Here is a 16,728-nt window from a genome sequence, read left to right as displayed (position 1 = left end):
ATTTACACAAGCCATGTCCATAGTATTGCAACTCTTAAGACACTCTGCCCCAGTGGCACCAGGCTGAGCAGTGGAACAGTCAAAGTAAACCATAGGAGCAACACAGGATGGTGAGGCTGGATGAATAAATAACAGAGGAAGGTTGAGAAGCATGACAGAGAAGCATGAGGGTAGATTTTAAATACCACTACCTGTCAGCCTACATACTGTTCTACTACACGGCTTTGTTGAATACACAATTCCTCAATGAAGGCAGGTGTGTTATTTCTGATTAACAGACCACTGTTTCACATCTTATATCACTCCACAGTCAAGAAGTACATTCTGATGCTTCATATTAACAAGTTACGCCTTGTGCAAGAAAGATATTAGTCCTTGGTTAAGCTACTGCAGATTTTTCCAATATTACTTATTGTCAAAGCACAAAATTTTTGATTGCTGTTTAGAGGCTGAACAGCAATCTTACCAAATTTGTGTATGTTTCTATGGTTGCAGTTCTGCTACAGTGTAGCCCATGGATGGTAGCTACAGATGTCTCTATGGTTGCAGTCCTGCTGAACTATTTTTTTGGGGAAGCTTGTAAATTACTTCAGTTTGTAATAAAATCAATATTTAGTGTAAAATGATTATGGCTTAAGTGAGATAATTCACAGGGAGCCTCCTTTGTGTTGGGGTCTTGATTCACCCTGTGGGGGCTTATTTTGCGATCATGACCGGCTCGCTGTAAATTATACCTTACATACAAGAAAACAAATTTTGCAGTGTTAATAAGTTGGGATTTTTCCAGTGACAATTATCTTTAATTGACAAGTGGAGAGTAGTTTGCCCACCCATAGAGCTGATGTGGCTCTGGGGTGGCAGTTCAAAACTATCTAAAGTGTTAAATTAAGTCTGATGGGTGTGGATATATATAAAACTGAGGCCAGTTATTATATATCCACACCCATCAGTTTTTATTTTTAGACTCTGAGTTAAATTGACAGTGACGATTTTGCTGTTGACGTTACACATTTGATCCAAAAATGGAACTGAACAGTCAATCAAAATCATTAATTGAATTGAACAGTTTATCACAATAGTAAATTGGAATTCATTGACAAATTGATTACAAACAGAGTGCATGAGTGAGTACGACAGCAACTTGAGGCTTATTTATATTTGGAAACCTACCTTGTAGTCTTGCCCTCCCTGTGCACCTGAGAACTCCTTGTCTGCAGATGCTATAAAAACAGTTGAGAGGATATGAGGAACACAGTAAGCATCATCATCAAGTATCAGCCTGTATTGGGGTGGGGGGGCGGGGGTAAGGCTCAGAAGGAGGGAGGCCGTAAAATGGTGGGCAGGCCGCCATCAAGTCTGACCAGACTTGATGGCGGACCAGACTTGATGGCTGTGATAAAATGTGATAAAATGCTATTTGTATTTGATGATTACAATGTAAGTCCTGACCCCATAATGCCCCGATCTTGACGTCACTCTGTGCTTACCAAGTGGAGCCTTCATAGGTGATGGTCTGTCCGGCAGGAATGATTGTGTCCTTATCGTAGCAGGGACATCTGGCACTGGCCACGCAGCGGCCCTCCTGATTCATGTAGGTTCCCTCGGCACAACCACAGCCATCCACAGTGGTGAAGCTGGCCTGGCAGGGGTAGTCGGCCTGGCTGAGGGAGCGACAGGTACGACCACAGCTGGTCATGTTGTAGCTGTATACGGTTTTTGCTGGACAGGATGTGGCGTATTTGCCTGGTGGATGAGACGAGAATTGAGTTTGTCAAGTGTATGAGGGTATCTGTCAGGTGAATCAGAAATTTGTTTTACATGCAAGTAAATTGCTTGTTGAGATATGTGTGCGGGTGTGCGTGCATGTTTGCTTGTTTATTTTGGTTTAGCGATTGCCCTAAGTTTATCCTATTTCCTTAGTCATGGCCAAGCACATGTACACTCATGTTCTCACACACAAGCACACTAACCAGTGTACCTGCTAGCATTATGTATTTTCTGTAGTCTTTCTGGCACACCTGGGCTAACATGGTTTCAATATCTACTAAACTGAAGGTCAGCTTGAATGAAATGCATGTGTGTATAATCCCCTATGCAAGACGACCTAAATCAACCTGTCTGGAGGTTTTGTTGATATTAGACTGGATTTTGGTGTCTAGAGTTGTATCACAGTATGCTTGGTGATGACAGTGTGTACTTCTCACCACAGATGGTCTGCCTCCAGCCGCTGATCTGGATCCCTGCAGCTGAACAGGCGTAGACATAGGAGGAGACTGCTGCACACATGCAGTCCTCACTGTTCTCACAGTTACAGCTGTCATACATGCAGTTCTATGAGGAGACACAGTGAGGGAGGTGACATCAAAGAGGGTATTTTACTTGTGTATGTAAAAGCATGTGTGTTTGTGAGTACACATGTTGTGTGTGCTTACATCTTTGTATGTGCTGGGGCTAATGACAGAGTGGCAGGGAGAGAACAATCCATTAGGATCTGTCAGTTTGGAGCACCAGTACTGGGCATAACGCTCTGAGACACAAACACATACAAACACAGTTGTTAGAAAACATGATATGGTATGTTATGGTATGGTATGGTATGGTACGGTATGACAATAAGGTATTGTATTTTTCCTATATTTAACAAGTCATATTGTATCAGAGAAGGTGCAGTTTTACCATTGCTGACACCCTGGCTACAGGGCTGTCCAAAGTTTGCCTTGACATCAGGGCAACTGGCCCTCGTTTTCCAGGTGTTTGCGAATGCCACAGCAGTGCCCTCCACCAGCCCACTCATCACTTTGAAGTCATCAGTCATTATGCTGTTGAAGTTCCCACACAGACCTGTGGGGTGAGAGGGAGGCGCACATACACAGGGACACCGAAGATCAATAACACTTGAAGTTTTAGAAACCAAACCACATTTACAACACTCATTTTAATCTGTATTTAAATAGCCCAGTCCTTTGTATGAGGTGCCGTATAGGACATAATTCAAGCTTTACCTTGTGCATACACACATTTTACCTCTCACATACATCTATGAGATGCTTACACATTCAAATGTAATGAAACAGTCTCACATATACTATTGAAAACTTCTCACATACACTTCAACACTACTGAAATGTGTTATGCTCATGCTCTCGCATACAGTAATGAAACACTATCCTAAACAATTTCAATTATGTCCTAAATGGCACCTCCTCCATTTGTCCATGATGAGCGGACAGGCATGTTTAAGCCACATCGAAAAATGTGGAAGAAACATTTTCTAGACATTGAATCAAAATTGTGGAGGCATACCACAGGTGGTTCCCTGAAGTGCAGTGGTAGCTGTGATGAAGACCTGCATCACAGGAGACAGCTGGACCATCAGTTGTAGGCCCACCTTGGTGGTGATGAGGATGTAGAAGGATGATGGTTGGAAGGCACTTATCTCCGCTGCAACAGTTAGAACATACTTAAAAACTCAACAATCACCCTATTAACATTATTGGAATTTCCTGGTTAATGCAAGCATTATTTTACTTACAAAGTAGTCAAACTACCTATATTCCAAAGGCATTTCCATTCTGTCTTACTAACAAGTAAGTTCTACAGTATGAAGAATTATATCCTGTACTTCTGTAGACTCTCATATACAGTATGTTGCTATATAAAATAGTTTCTGAATAATTTTGTTTTTGGTTGAGGAAAGAAGTGTTATCTTTAAAAGACCAGCTAGTATGTGGTATAGCAACTGATACTACGGTGCTATCAAGTCATAAGATGCAGCATTGGTCTACAAACCAGCAGTTTAGCATCCAGCAGGCTACATGCTGTGGGCTTTTAGCTCTAGATAGATATGTGCAATAACGGAGAGAATGGCAAAAAAATTGCAACTGCTATTTCTCGAACATATTGTATGTGTACTTTGATGCCCTTATGATGTGAAATGGGGTTAGATGGGATACCAGAGAAATTTTGAAACTCACGTGTGAACAGCGGAAGCTGAGAAATAATCTGGTTCACATAGACTTGCCCTCCTGCCTGGACTTTGATAACCTATTGATTTGTGGAAAGACAACTTTTAGATTACAGCAAACCTGGGTCAAATAGTATTTGCAAATAATTCAAGGCTTTTGTTTTAACCTGCTTGGAGCTTACCTCCTTTTAGCAGCAGATGCGGGGAAATGCTCCATTTTAGCCCTCTTACATCTCAGTGCAGCATTTGATGGGATAGACCATATTATCTTAAACCACCTATCTGTCAGGCAGAGCCTTCTCTGTTCATCTTCCAGCGCCCACATCGCATGTGGAGTGCCCCAGGGTTCAATCCTAAACCCAATTCTCTTCTCTCTATATGCTCCCTTTAGGTCACATATTGCGTAAACACATTTCTATTCACTGTTATGCTGATCATACACAATTGTACTTATTACACCAAATGAGCCCGACAGCTTAGTCTCTCTAAATAACTGCTTAACTGACATCAAATGCTGGATGTCACAAAACTACCTACAGTTGAATGAAAACAAATCTGAAATAGTACTAATTGGCCCACCCAATGACATTAGTTCAATTCAGAATAATCTGGGTACTTTGGCTTCTTTGGGTGTAATTTACCTTCGACAAGCAAGTAAAAAGACTTGTTCAATCATGCTTCCTCCAGCTCCAAACCATTGCAAAAATCAGGTCAGTCCTGTCCTTTAAGGACCTGGAGAAGGTTATTCTTGCATTTGTATCCTCACACTTGGACTACTGTAACTTGCTCTATTCCTGTCTTAGTCAGAAGCAGTCATGCCTCCAATTAGTTCAAAATGCTGCTGCTAGATTTTTAATGGCCGTAAAGAAATTAGGAGCACATTAGCCCTATTCTGGCTTTGTTACGCTGACTGCCTTTAAACTTTAGAATTGTTTTTAAAATTCTACTATTAACTTTTAAAACTCGCCTCGGTCAAGCCCTGGAATACATCTCTGATCTGTTGACTCCTTATGACCCTGAGTGCAGCTTGAGGTCCTTTTAAAACACTGTTAAAAATCTACTTCTACAAACTGGGTTTTTTGTAAGGCTTTTTATTGTTTTAATGTTGCTTGTATTCCTTATTGTTATTGTTGTTTTTATTTATTGTCTTCTTGTTAATTCTTATTTTACTATTTGCTCTCCTATTGTTTTATCAATGTATTTATATATGTAGATATTGCCAAGCTCACTTTGTAACAATTGTTTTGAAAAGTGCTACATAAATAAAGTTTATTATTATTATTATCATTATTATTATTATTACTACACCAGCACAAGTCTGATAGCATCTGGTAAGTTGTCAATCACAAAAATCTGATACTCCAAACAGATTAAAATAAAAGATAAGAATTATTTGCAAGTAGTATTTGAGACACAGTAAAATGTGTATCTATGTATGTATGTGTGTGTGTGTGTGTGTGTGTGTGTGTGTGTGTGTGTGTGTGTGTGTGTAGCTTACCAGAGACTTGCTGTACAAGGCCAGGGTGACAGCTCTGAGGCAGGTCTGACTGTCAGCCAGACCACACTTAACCAGGTCTCCCAGCACAGTGAATAGCGACCCTTGACATTGCTGCAACACACATCGGGACACAATTTTAGCGTCATGATGAATGAATGTTGTATGTGGAGCCCAGGGAAACTAGTCTTCCTATGATGTCAATTAACAGAGATCAAGACATTGTAGGAAATAAACACAAGCCACCATCATTTTTGGCTGTGGCTGTTAAGATTGTCTGCTCTGCCAGTCACTTTGGAAGGTAACCAGCCAAAATTTGGAGGTTCCTTCCTATTCTAAAATGGACTTTTGCTGGAAAAATAATCCAAATGGCTGGTGAATTTTTGAGTTGACCATCCAGTGTGGTTGGTTGACAAAAAATGTAGTTTCCTGCCCTGAGGTCAAGTCTTGGATTAGCTGGACTTTGGGCTTGTGTAGCAGTGGTGTGCATGTGGTGCCGTAGCAGAGGTGTGTATGTGGCATAACCAAGGGCGTAGCGGACACGGGGTACGCGGGGGACACGTCCCACCTGTTCCCGTATCTGTCCCCTCTGTCCCACGCACGTTATTCCAAAATTCAGCGCTAATTAGCGGTAGGCACATTCCCACGGCATTCTCCTACTCAGAATTCTCTCTCTCTCTCTCTCTCTCTCTCTCTCTCTCTCTCTCTCTCTCTCTCTCTCTCTCTCTCTCTCTCTCTCTCTCTCTTTTCCTAAGGGAAACAATAATACTTCTATGATAGCGGTTTGCACTTGTATTTGTCAGTTTCATTCCTCCTTTCCCCCTCTGTTTTCTTTACAAATCGCACTCTGCTGCCGTTTCTAATATCATTAAGTCATTTCCAATAATAAGTGCGCTTACAGTATTTCTAATAACTCAGTCCTATAGTCCTATAACTGCTTCAGGCCCGGATCTACTAAAGGTTTGCGCCACCGCAAATCGCATTGCGGGTGCTAAAACCTTGTTTTCTGATCTACTAAGACGACCGTTTTTTGCGGTGTGGTCTAATTGCATCCGCATTTGTGGGTGTACCAAGGCTGAGGCGCAAAATAAAGGGAGGGATTTATGGAAATTGGTAGTGGACGTGATTTATCAAGAGGCGGTGGCCGTTAACACCTGCTGATTGCGCATGGCAAAGCATGTCTTATCATTTTGCGCATAGGATAGCTCTGCTGGAACTGTGTCTGGAGCCGGTCTAAGACCAAAGTGACAGTCATCTACACAGCATAACATGTCATTAGATCGCAGGGTTTAAATTACTTCAAAATGTACAATTTAAGCCTCACTGGCAGAGTAGCAGAATACGCACTCAATATTCAGACTATTACCTAAATATAAAAAAAAGAAAAGCTTCTCTTTGCTGACACTAAGGAGAGGCGCAGAAACACGTTTGGGTGCTTCACTTAGGCTAGATCATGGCCATGAATATCATGCTCAACAATTAAGACGGGGTGTAGACTTTAGTTTGTGTATATACTATGTTATGATGAATAGGCCTATAATACTGTGAGTTATTTGAAATCTGTTGATTTATGTTTGTGAAAATCGAATGGGAGAGGATCTTTCAATAAATAATTCAATAAAAATCGTCTTACTCCTGAACAATCTGTCCCCCTCACTTCTGAAATTATGGCTACGCCCCTGGGCATAACAGCAGTGATGTGTATGTGGTATAATAACAGTGGTATGTAGGAGTTATAATAGTAGTGGTATGCATGTGGTATAATGGCAGGTTAGGATTTGGTATAATAGCAGTGGTGTGGATGTGGTATGATAGCAGTGGTGTGGATGTGGTATGATAGCAGTGGTGTGGATGTGGTATGATAGCAGTGGTGTGGATGTGGTATAACAGCAGTGGTGTGGATGTGGTATGATAGCAGCGGTGTGGATGTGGTATGATAGCAGTGGTGTGGATGTGGTATGATAGCAGCAGTGTGGATGTGGTATGATAGCAGCGGTGTGGATGTGGTATGATAGCAGCAGTGTGGATGTGGTATAACAGCAGCGGTGTGGATGTGGTATGATAGCAGCAGTGTGGATGTGGTATAATAGCAGCAGTGTGGATGTGGTATAACAGCAGCAGTGTGGATGTGGTATGATAGCAGTGGTGTGGATGTGGTATAACAGCAGCGGTGTGGATGTGGTATAATAGCAGTGGTGTGGATGTGGTATGATAGCAGTGGTGTGGATGTGGTATAACAGCAGCGGTGTGGATGTGGTATGATAGCAGTGGTGTGGATGTGGTATGATAGCAGCGGTGTGGATGTGGTATAACAGCAGTGGTGTGGATGTGGTATGATAGCAGTGGTGTGGATGTGGTATGATAGCAGTGGTGTGGATGTGGTATAACAGCAGCAGTGTGGATGTGGTATAACAGCAGTGGTGTGGATGTGGTATAACAGCAGTGGTGTGGATGTGGTATAACAGCAGCAGTGTGGATGTGGTATAACAGCAGTGGTGTGGATGTGGTATAACAGCAGCAGTGTGGATGTGATATAACAGCAGCGGTGTGGATGTGGTATAACAGCAGTGGTGTGGATGTGGTATAACAGCAGTGGTGTGGATGTGGTATAACAGCAGTGGTGTGGATGTGGTATAACAGCAGCGGTGTGGATGTGGTATAACAGCAGCGGTGTGGATGTGGTATAACAGCAGTGGTGTGGATGTGGTATAACAGCAGCAGTGTGGATGTGATATGATAGCAGCAGTGTGGATGTGGTATGATAGCAGCAGTGTGGATGTGATATGATAGCAGCAGTGTGGATGTGATATGATAGCAGCAGTGTGGATGTGGTATAACAGCAGTGGTGTGGATGTGGTATGATAGCAGCAGTGTGGATGTGGTATGATAGCAGCAGTGTGGATGTGGTATGATAGCAGCAGTGTGGATGTGGTATGATAGCAGCAGTGTGGATGTGGTATGATAGCAGCAGTGTGGATGTGGTATAACAGCAGTGGTGTGGATGTGGTATACTACCTTGGCCAGTACGTAGGAGCAGTCTCCATGGAAGGTGTAGGCTTTACCATCAAAGGTGTTGATGTGGGCTCCTCCCTCCACAGAGCAGGTTCCTGGACAGTTCTCCTCCTTGCAGTTCCACTGGCCACCCACACACACACTGTCGGGACACACATACTTGTCTGTCAGCAGATATCCTGCTGACAGACAAACTAACAGGCAAAAACATAACTTTCTCAGAAGAAACAGAATAGAGAGACATATTGTCTGCTCCCTAGTGGCTGGAAAGGCCCTAGTGAAAGGACTGAAAAGGACAAAAATAAATGTTTTAAGTTGTGTAACATTTTATCCCTATGATACTCAACTTGACCTTGGGGAGAGTTGTTCCAAAAGACCAAGTTTTTTTCAATGGGTCATACTTCTAAAACTGTATTAGCCATAGGAACTGTTTTAATTTCCATGAATGCTCAACAACCTTAAGTATACATAACAATTATTGTTGGAAATAAGTACTCATTTATTTTGCTGTAGTAGTAGCCTGTTATCCCCTATGCAGAATATTACTGTTGACAGGCTGACCAGTGTCACCAGCCATCCTCTCTTGATGTGAATATCCTGTAGCTCTATATGTAGAGGCCAATAAACAGCACTGAACTGAGATATTTTAGGGAGCTATGATAATGAGTGGGAAATAGGCCTACACATAAGCTAAAACATGGGGAAAAAAAGGGTGAAGGAAAGTTCCTCAGGCAAAACAGTTCATATGGGAAATGTTTGCCGTCATTAGCAATTCTAGAAGTGAGGCTTGAGGACATGACGTCCAGAAGAGACAAGAATTCTGAAACTCTGAGTTAGTATATTACTTCGTATTTTACTTATTATATTTTTTAGGAACCAGTAGCTAGTACGAGTCACTCTCTTGGTCGGTAAGCCCCAAAAATTTCCCAAAACTTCATTGCTTATGTGCCATTGCGGGACACAGCTATAAAGACTCTATGGCCCATATTCATAAAACTCAGCGGTACCAGCTTTGCGCCACCCAAACTTAACGCCACGGTATTTTGAGCTCATTCATATAAATTCTGCAGCATTGTCTACCAAAGCAGTGTCATGTTTCCATGGTAGGCTATTATTGGCAGCGGTCGCCCAGGTGAAGGCCAATGACAGTCAATATGTTAATGAGCAGCTAAAGTCAATAAATTTTTTCGACAAGAGGTTATGGTCTCAGCAGCTAATTTCACTTCTTCTTGTGTGTGTCCTTATGCCGATTTTCAAAATAATTGTGTCATTAACGGGATATAACGGATATAAAACAGGGTTGTTTTCCTAGTGATTGACAGGTCGCCTGTCCAGTGATCGACAGGTCGCCGATTCTGGACCAATAGTAGGCGGCTCTGTGGACAACTCTCTGGCTGCACTGGCTCCAAAAAATGTCAACATGGTGGCGATCGTAAACCCAATCTTTTCCCATAGGTTTCCATGGCAATGGTATTATGACAGTATTCCACTATGCAAAGCTGTCAAGAACTGCAAGTTGAAAATATTGATTCAGAATTGTTCAAAAATCTGTTATTCATATGTTTTCGGACAGAATAATGCCTAATGACACAAATATGAAATATGATTGTGAAATGTTCTTAGTATTAAAACCTATTTTCCTAGTTTGAATTCAACAGCCGGGTTAGATGAGGTGATATTTTTTGCACAACGGTGTGCCTTTATGAATAGCTTAAGAGACATGCAAATGATCTAATGATATATTGATATCGACTCTATATCAGCTAAAATTTGCATGATACAATTTTTTGCCATATCAGTCAACCCTACCACAATGGTAACCCTGACAGTAAGTTTTATGAATACACCCTTAGCAGAGATTCTGGCTTCTAATCCCGAGTGAGTCAATTTAGCGCCAAACTGGTCGCAGGTTATCACAAATTATGTGCTTGTTTACTAATATGTACATATTATCACTTAACCCCTAAATTCATTGTTGGATATGTGTGATCATTAACAGCCCCAATTTTGGGGATAATTATATTTTTCTGTTTTTCTATATTTTACTCACCATCTGAAATTTGATTAAATAAATAACTGAGTGAACAAGTAAAATAAACTAAAAGACTTTTGAAAGCACTCCAAAAAACAGTAGCATATGCAGTAGTATATCTAAAGCAGTTGTAAGCAGTTGTTACTTTACACCTCTGACATAGGCCCATCATGTTGACATCTTACCAGGATCTACAGTTAGTGGAGTAGGATTCCCCAGAGCTGTACACTTTGTCATTGTGCAGACATGGACACTGTTTCACCGCAACACAGCCACTGTTGCTGATGTCATTAAAGACAGTTCCTGAGGAGCAGAGGAAAGATGGGACCTGAGATCATAATAACAGTAATGGATAACCTCCAGATCTGTGATGGATAAATCTACTTTATTTCTGATATATTGTAGGAAGCAAGATTACATTTCTGTCTTTGCCTGTTCTTCAAAAGTTAAGTCACTATAAAACTGAGCCTGGTTTCCTGAAAATTCCCGAAATGAGCATGATGTCTTACAATGCAAATATGTGCTCCGAGACATATGTTTCCCCCCCACGAAAGGATTACTTGAAGGAGACACGACTAGAAACAAGCTGTAGTTTGACAATGAAATAGCGTGGTGGAAAATAAAGGTGTGGAGGGAGGGGTTGGGTTATTTGCCTTTAACTCTGACTACCCAGTTTCAATTCCCGACTCTTGCCAAGAAGTTGTGTACTGTGTGGAGCTAAACATTTTTAGCTAAAGCTTTTCTTCTTTAACCATAACCAAAACCCTACCCTAACCTTAAACAAATTGTTTAAGTTGCCTAAGTTTTAGTTGCCTAAACCTAACCTTAACCAAAGTTGTTTTAGTTGCTTAACCTTAACCCTCCCCACAACCACAGTTGTTTTACTTGCCTAAACTGTTATCTAGCCTTTTTATATGACAAACAAATGAAATGGTGTGTCTAATTTGTGCTATTGATCAGACATCACCATTGATTCATGTGTACATAACTTATTCTAATATGTTTTGTGTCTGTGCATATGTGAATTGAGTGTATGTACATGCTTGCATATAGCTGCATTGTAAGTGGAATTTGTGTGTTTGTGTCTGTATATGTGTGTATATGTGTGTATATGTGTGTATATGTGTGTATATGTGTGTATATGTGTGTATATGTGTGTATATGTGTGTATATGTGTGTATATGTGTGTATATGTGTGTATATGTGTGTATACCAGCAGGGCAGCTGCATCCATCGAGGCAGTGGCTGTCACAGGTCTGGCTGGCCTGAGGGTTGGAGCAGGTATCAGGACATGAGCTGCCACACTCAAAGAACTCCATGTTGTAGGGACATTTCTTGGCTGTGGAGACAAATGTTTTAATTCTCAGTAATGCCGCACCAGAATCTAATAGCACTACAAAATCTGCAGCAAAGTATACAGCAACTGTATGTACTATAGTACTAGAAATTCAAAACTGCATCAAAATAAAACACAATTTCTTAGGCGTTAACACCCTTACGGCAGAAAGATGAACTCCTCCATTGTGTGGGCTTGCCCCCAGCATGGACACACTGTCTGGAGAACTCAGAGATGGTTTGGCAGAGGCAGAAGTTGGTGGTGTTTTCACAGTGGCACTGATCAGCCATGCAGGCTTTACTGAAGAACTCCACATCCAGACGGTCTGTGCAATCACTGAATGGAGGACTTGAGAAGATCTGGTCACAGAATTGCTGGGGGGAAAAAAATCACTCTGTCAGTCAAAACAAACAACTTCAAACTCCCAAGGGAGGAGATGATTATATTTGAGATAGTGTAGTGCAACCTCATCCTTCAGTTCACACAAAATGACCTCACAATAATATGTTGGATCTAAATGTTTTGGTAATAGCATGTGAAAGCACTACCTTATTTCCACAGCTCTTGATAGGGCTGAGCTGAGGTTCCTCACAGTCCTCTGTCGGCCCATCCACCTTATAGGTCTCAGCATAGTCTTCCACAGACAGTGGTGCACCTGCAACAACACAGGACACACCTCACTGTCATCTCAACAGGTATTTCTAACCTTTTTCTAGAGAGCAAAATAGAAGAAGCCACTAGCAGTCAAGTACTCCCATATACTCTTACACTGATAGATATCATCAGTTTGTGTTGTTCAATGCATTCCAACAGATCTTGTGATCAAGGGTTGTAATTTACTTTCACTAATCTTACCTCGTTTAATTCTACTTCAGTTAGTGATTTCCTACATTTCTCAGAATGACTTTAAAAAAAAAACCCATGGAGGGGTCCTGAACTTGTTGCTTTGCTTTCAACAGGGTTCCTACGCAGTATGGAAAAGTATGGAAAAGTATGGAATTTGATTTTAGTAATTTCCAGGTCTGGATAAGTATGGAAAAAAGAAAAGAGAGTATGGAAAAATATTTGTGTTTCCAGACTATTGCCCCTATTCTGTTTTCTAAAATATAAAATTCAGAATTTCTAAAAATAAATTGATCATACAAGCAGAGTGTTTTTCATGGCGTTTGGAGCAGGCAGTCAGCACAGCCAAAATGTTTCCCCCTGTGTGAGAGAGCGCGGGCCAGTACGGCGTGCGACTGAACGCACGCTCCTGCAGAGCTGCCTCTACGCCGGTACGTCACAGCCTGCAGAACAGCTCTGCCCCAAGTTAGTTGGAGTCACACTTTGATTACAGGCGACAAAACGCACGCAAGAAAAAACGAGCAAACAAACGAACATATCTGACGTGCCACAGACACCCGTCGCCGCCGTGCAGCGCCGGAAGCGCCTTACAACTGTACCAAATCCGGACATCCGCGACCAAATTTGTTTGAAAGAAAATGCGGCAGTATATTTGAATTGCATATATCACAAATAACCAAATATTAAGCTTGTCTGAACATTTATGAGTTATGCAGTGATGTAGTTATCAGAAAAGTAAACGGACGGATTGAATAAAATGCTGTGCATTGAACTTGTCTGGGTTTGGTTAATTGATTTGTATGAGCTACAGTAGCTAGCTACAATCTTCTGGTAATTATTTGGCAACATAATAGCATACATAGTCAGAATGTAACAGTGTTTCCCACACAGAGACTTTACTTGGGCGGGCCGCCCAGGTATATTAACGGCCGCCAAAGTATATTTGGCGACCCATTTTAGCATTTTTTATTTTTATTTTTTTATCCGTCCGAGAGAACGACGCCATCCGCGATCGATTAACTAGTGGACAATCTCCCCTCGCTCCGCTCTGCCCCTCCAGGGTTTCCCACACAGAAAACTTTGTGGCGGGCGCCACAACATCAGCACTGACCGCCACAAATGTTCTTTTTTTTCACTATTTAATCGTAGAACTGCGTGTAGCGCTTTGATTCGCTCAGCCCCTAATTGCTCCACGCGATCTCTCTCTCTCTCTCCTTCTGTCTCTCGCTCTCTCTCTTTCTCTCTCCTTCTGTCTCTCGCTCTCTCTCTTTCTCTCTCTTGCTCTCTCTCTTTCTGTCTCTCTCATTCTGTCTCTCGCTCTCTCTCTCCTTCTGTCTCTCGCTCTCTCTCTTTCTATCTCATTCTGTCTCTCGCTCTCTCTCTTTCTCTGTCTCTCGCTTTCTCTCTTTCTCTGTCTCTCGCTCTCTCTCTTTCTATCTCTCGCTCTCTCTTTCTCTGTCTCTCGCTCTCTCTCTTTCTCTGTCTCTCGCTCTCTCTCTTTCTGTCTCTCGCTCTCTCTGTCTCTCGCTTTCTCTTTCTGTCTCTCGCTCTCTCTCTTTCTCTCTCTTGCTCTCTCTCTTTCTGTCTCTCGCTCTCTTTCTCGCTTGCTCTCTCTGTTGCTCCCCCTCTCTCTCTCTGTTGCTCGGTCTCTGTCTCTCTCTCTCTCTCTCTCTCTCTCTCTCTCTCAGCGGACCCGTCTGTTCGCCTCCCACTGCACACGCGTGAGGGATATTATATTTTTTTTCCATGCCAAGAGGACGGCCGAGTGAATTCCCGAAAAGAAGAACTAACAGTTAACGTTACTCGGAATCCAGCTGAGTTTCCCACATTAGCACGCTGTATAGCCTAGCTGCTAGTCAGTATCCACCGAGTGGACTGATAACGTTAATATTAACTTTTTAACTCTGAGTTAATATTAACTTTTTGACTCTGAATGTTTGCTCCCTAAATCCAGATTAATTTTGAAAAATATTTTCAAAGAAGGAAAAGGACTGGTCCTGAGGAGGAGCAGGACAGTCTGGACCAGAGCAGCTGAGCAGTAAAACAGAGTAACGTTAGATAATAATATCAAAGGCTGTAATGTAACGATGTAAAGATCCAGGAGAGACTGACAGCAGAGAGATGCAGCAGGGCAGAGGGGCAGAACAGCTGATTTCTCTGTAAAAGGAGTCTCATTTCTATTCTTCACCTTATAGACAACAGCAACAACAAACAGAACAGTGTAGCACTGCTTATATTTTTAAGTTATGTTATCTTTGACACAAAGTACTTTAGATATCTACAGGTTAGTTATTTGTTTGACAAATGGAACTATTTAAAATGGAGGAGGCCTACATTAGATAATTTTTCAGCCATCCGGGTAATGGGATCCTTTATTGATATTAGCGGCTATTATGGCTGCATAGCATTCTGCTCTATTGAGCCTACTGTAGGTGGAGAAATTGGTATCTCTGCCTCTTCTATGATGGATTTCTCCCTGTATGATTGTTGAACATCAGTGCAAAATCATAAAATCATAATCGTTGCTCTTTGATTCTGAAGGGCTGACACCAAAACCTGATGTATACCACTCACGTTTTAGATAGCTGAATTTTTTTTTGCTATCACACTCCATTGTAGGTGTACTAGAAGTATATCGATGTGACATCACATTGCCTTCCTTTGGCCAGTAATCCATGTGAATAATAAAAATACACCAAACAACAAAATGGGCCCAGAAATGTTTTTATGTTCAGTCACTGTGGTACATGGTGCGGTACATTATCTTGTCATGATGCATATTATGAGGAAAAACTGATTTTCATGAAACTATTGAAACTCCTTAATGTTTTAAAATATGAAGTTCATATTACCACCCATGTGACAAGTATGTTGACATAGAAATATTTGCTAATTAATGCATTAGCTTAGCTTATGACAACCAGTCATTAGTATAACTGGTTGTGTTCAATATATCATGATGATTATGGTGGGACATTAGGCAGCTCAAGTGTCTCTTGTTTTTACCTTGTTATTACCTAATAATAAGAGGAGAATAATGCTGTGGTTTGGGGTTCCAGGCCAGTCACACACATAAAAATTAAGACTGTATCACAATTTAAAGTCAATAGAAGTGATGAAGAAAAATTGTACATTAAGGGAATACCTTATACTAATACTGGGTAAAAAACAGAAATACTTGTAATTAAATAATAATTTAGTAAATTGCCCGAAAACCATTAAATATGTGGCTTAATGACCTAAAGGTAAGGTGGAATGAAATTAAATTCATTTTAAGTGTACTAGGTCATAAGACCTTATTATGAGAAGAAGAACAATGACAATGACAAGAAATCTTTAAAAACAAAAAGAATGTAACAAGGGCTTAATGCCACTTAATGACTTTCACCAGAGCAGTATTTCTGGTTTCAACACTTATTAATGGTAGTAAGTATTAGGATAAGGTATTCCCTTAATGTACGATTTTTCTTCATCATTTCTCTTGACTTTCAATTGTGATACAGTCTTAATTTTTTTTGACCACCTAATTGATTTTCCTTTCACTTGAATTTTTCACCACAGTGTCTCCTTGTGTCCCCCTGATGCACGAATTAAAGGCGATTTTTTCTATTTCGACTAGGTCATTAAGCCACATTAAGCCCTCGTCCTTGCCTAAATTTGGACTTTTAATTTATTAAAAATATTTATTGTTAGTTTTTAAAATTTTCGTTCTTCTCCCCATTGCAAGATCTTATGATCAAGTACACTTGGAATACATTTATTTCATTCCACCTTACTTTTCGGTCATTAAGGCACATTAAGCTGTCATATTTAATGGTTTTAGGGCAATTTACAACATTATTATTTAATTACTAGTATTCTGGTATATACCCAGTGTTTTCCTTTTGATGGTGGTGAATAATTAGGATAAGAAGTCCCCCTTATTTATTTCAGATTTTTCCTCATCAGTTTTAGGTAAGTAAACCACATTAAGCCACATTAAGCGCATTCATTTGCAACTGGGTTTCTTGTCAAAGTTTTTTGACCATGTTACTGATTTATTTTTG

General features: G+C 40.9%; 1 protein-coding gene across 1 annotated transcript in view; it reads right to left on the bottom strand.

Moving 5' to 3' along the window:
- Positions 1–16,728, bottom strand: part of LOC139918263 (uncharacterized) — a 62,977-nt gene that overhangs the window by 40,757 nt on the left and 5,492 nt on the right. The window contains exons 6-19 of the mRNA XM_078284209.1: positions 12,388–12,494; positions 12,003–12,213; positions 11,717–11,842; positions 10,689–10,806; positions 8,475–8,613; positions 5,463–5,573; positions 3,975–4,044; positions 3,304–3,441; positions 2,677–2,841; positions 2,433–2,527; positions 2,205–2,331; positions 1,488–1,743; positions 1,171–1,220; positions 7–116 (exon numbers count right to left, since the gene is read on the bottom strand). Coding sequence (XP_078140335.1) covers positions 7–116; positions 1,171–1,220; positions 1,488–1,743; positions 2,205–2,331; positions 2,433–2,527; positions 2,677–2,841; positions 3,304–3,441; positions 3,975–4,044; positions 5,463–5,573; positions 8,475–8,613; positions 10,689–10,806; positions 11,717–11,842; positions 12,003–12,213; positions 12,388–12,494 — 1,823 coding nt within the window. The remainder of the gene's footprint in view (positions 1–6; positions 117–1,170; positions 1,221–1,487; positions 1,744–2,204; positions 2,332–2,432; positions 2,528–2,676; positions 2,842–3,303; positions 3,442–3,974; positions 4,045–5,462; positions 5,574–8,474; positions 8,614–10,688; positions 10,807–11,716; positions 11,843–12,002; positions 12,214–12,387; positions 12,495–16,728) is intronic.

The sequence above is a fragment of the Centroberyx gerrardi genome, chromosome 1 (assembly GCF_048128805.1).
Source record: "Centroberyx gerrardi isolate f3 chromosome 1, fCenGer3.hap1.cur.20231027, whole genome shotgun sequence".
Taxonomy (NCBI): Eukaryota; Metazoa; Chordata; class Actinopteri; order Beryciformes; family Berycidae; genus Centroberyx; species Centroberyx gerrardi.
Note: the sequence above shows the minus strand (reverse complement) of the source record. Positions and strands in the feature narration are given on the sequence as shown.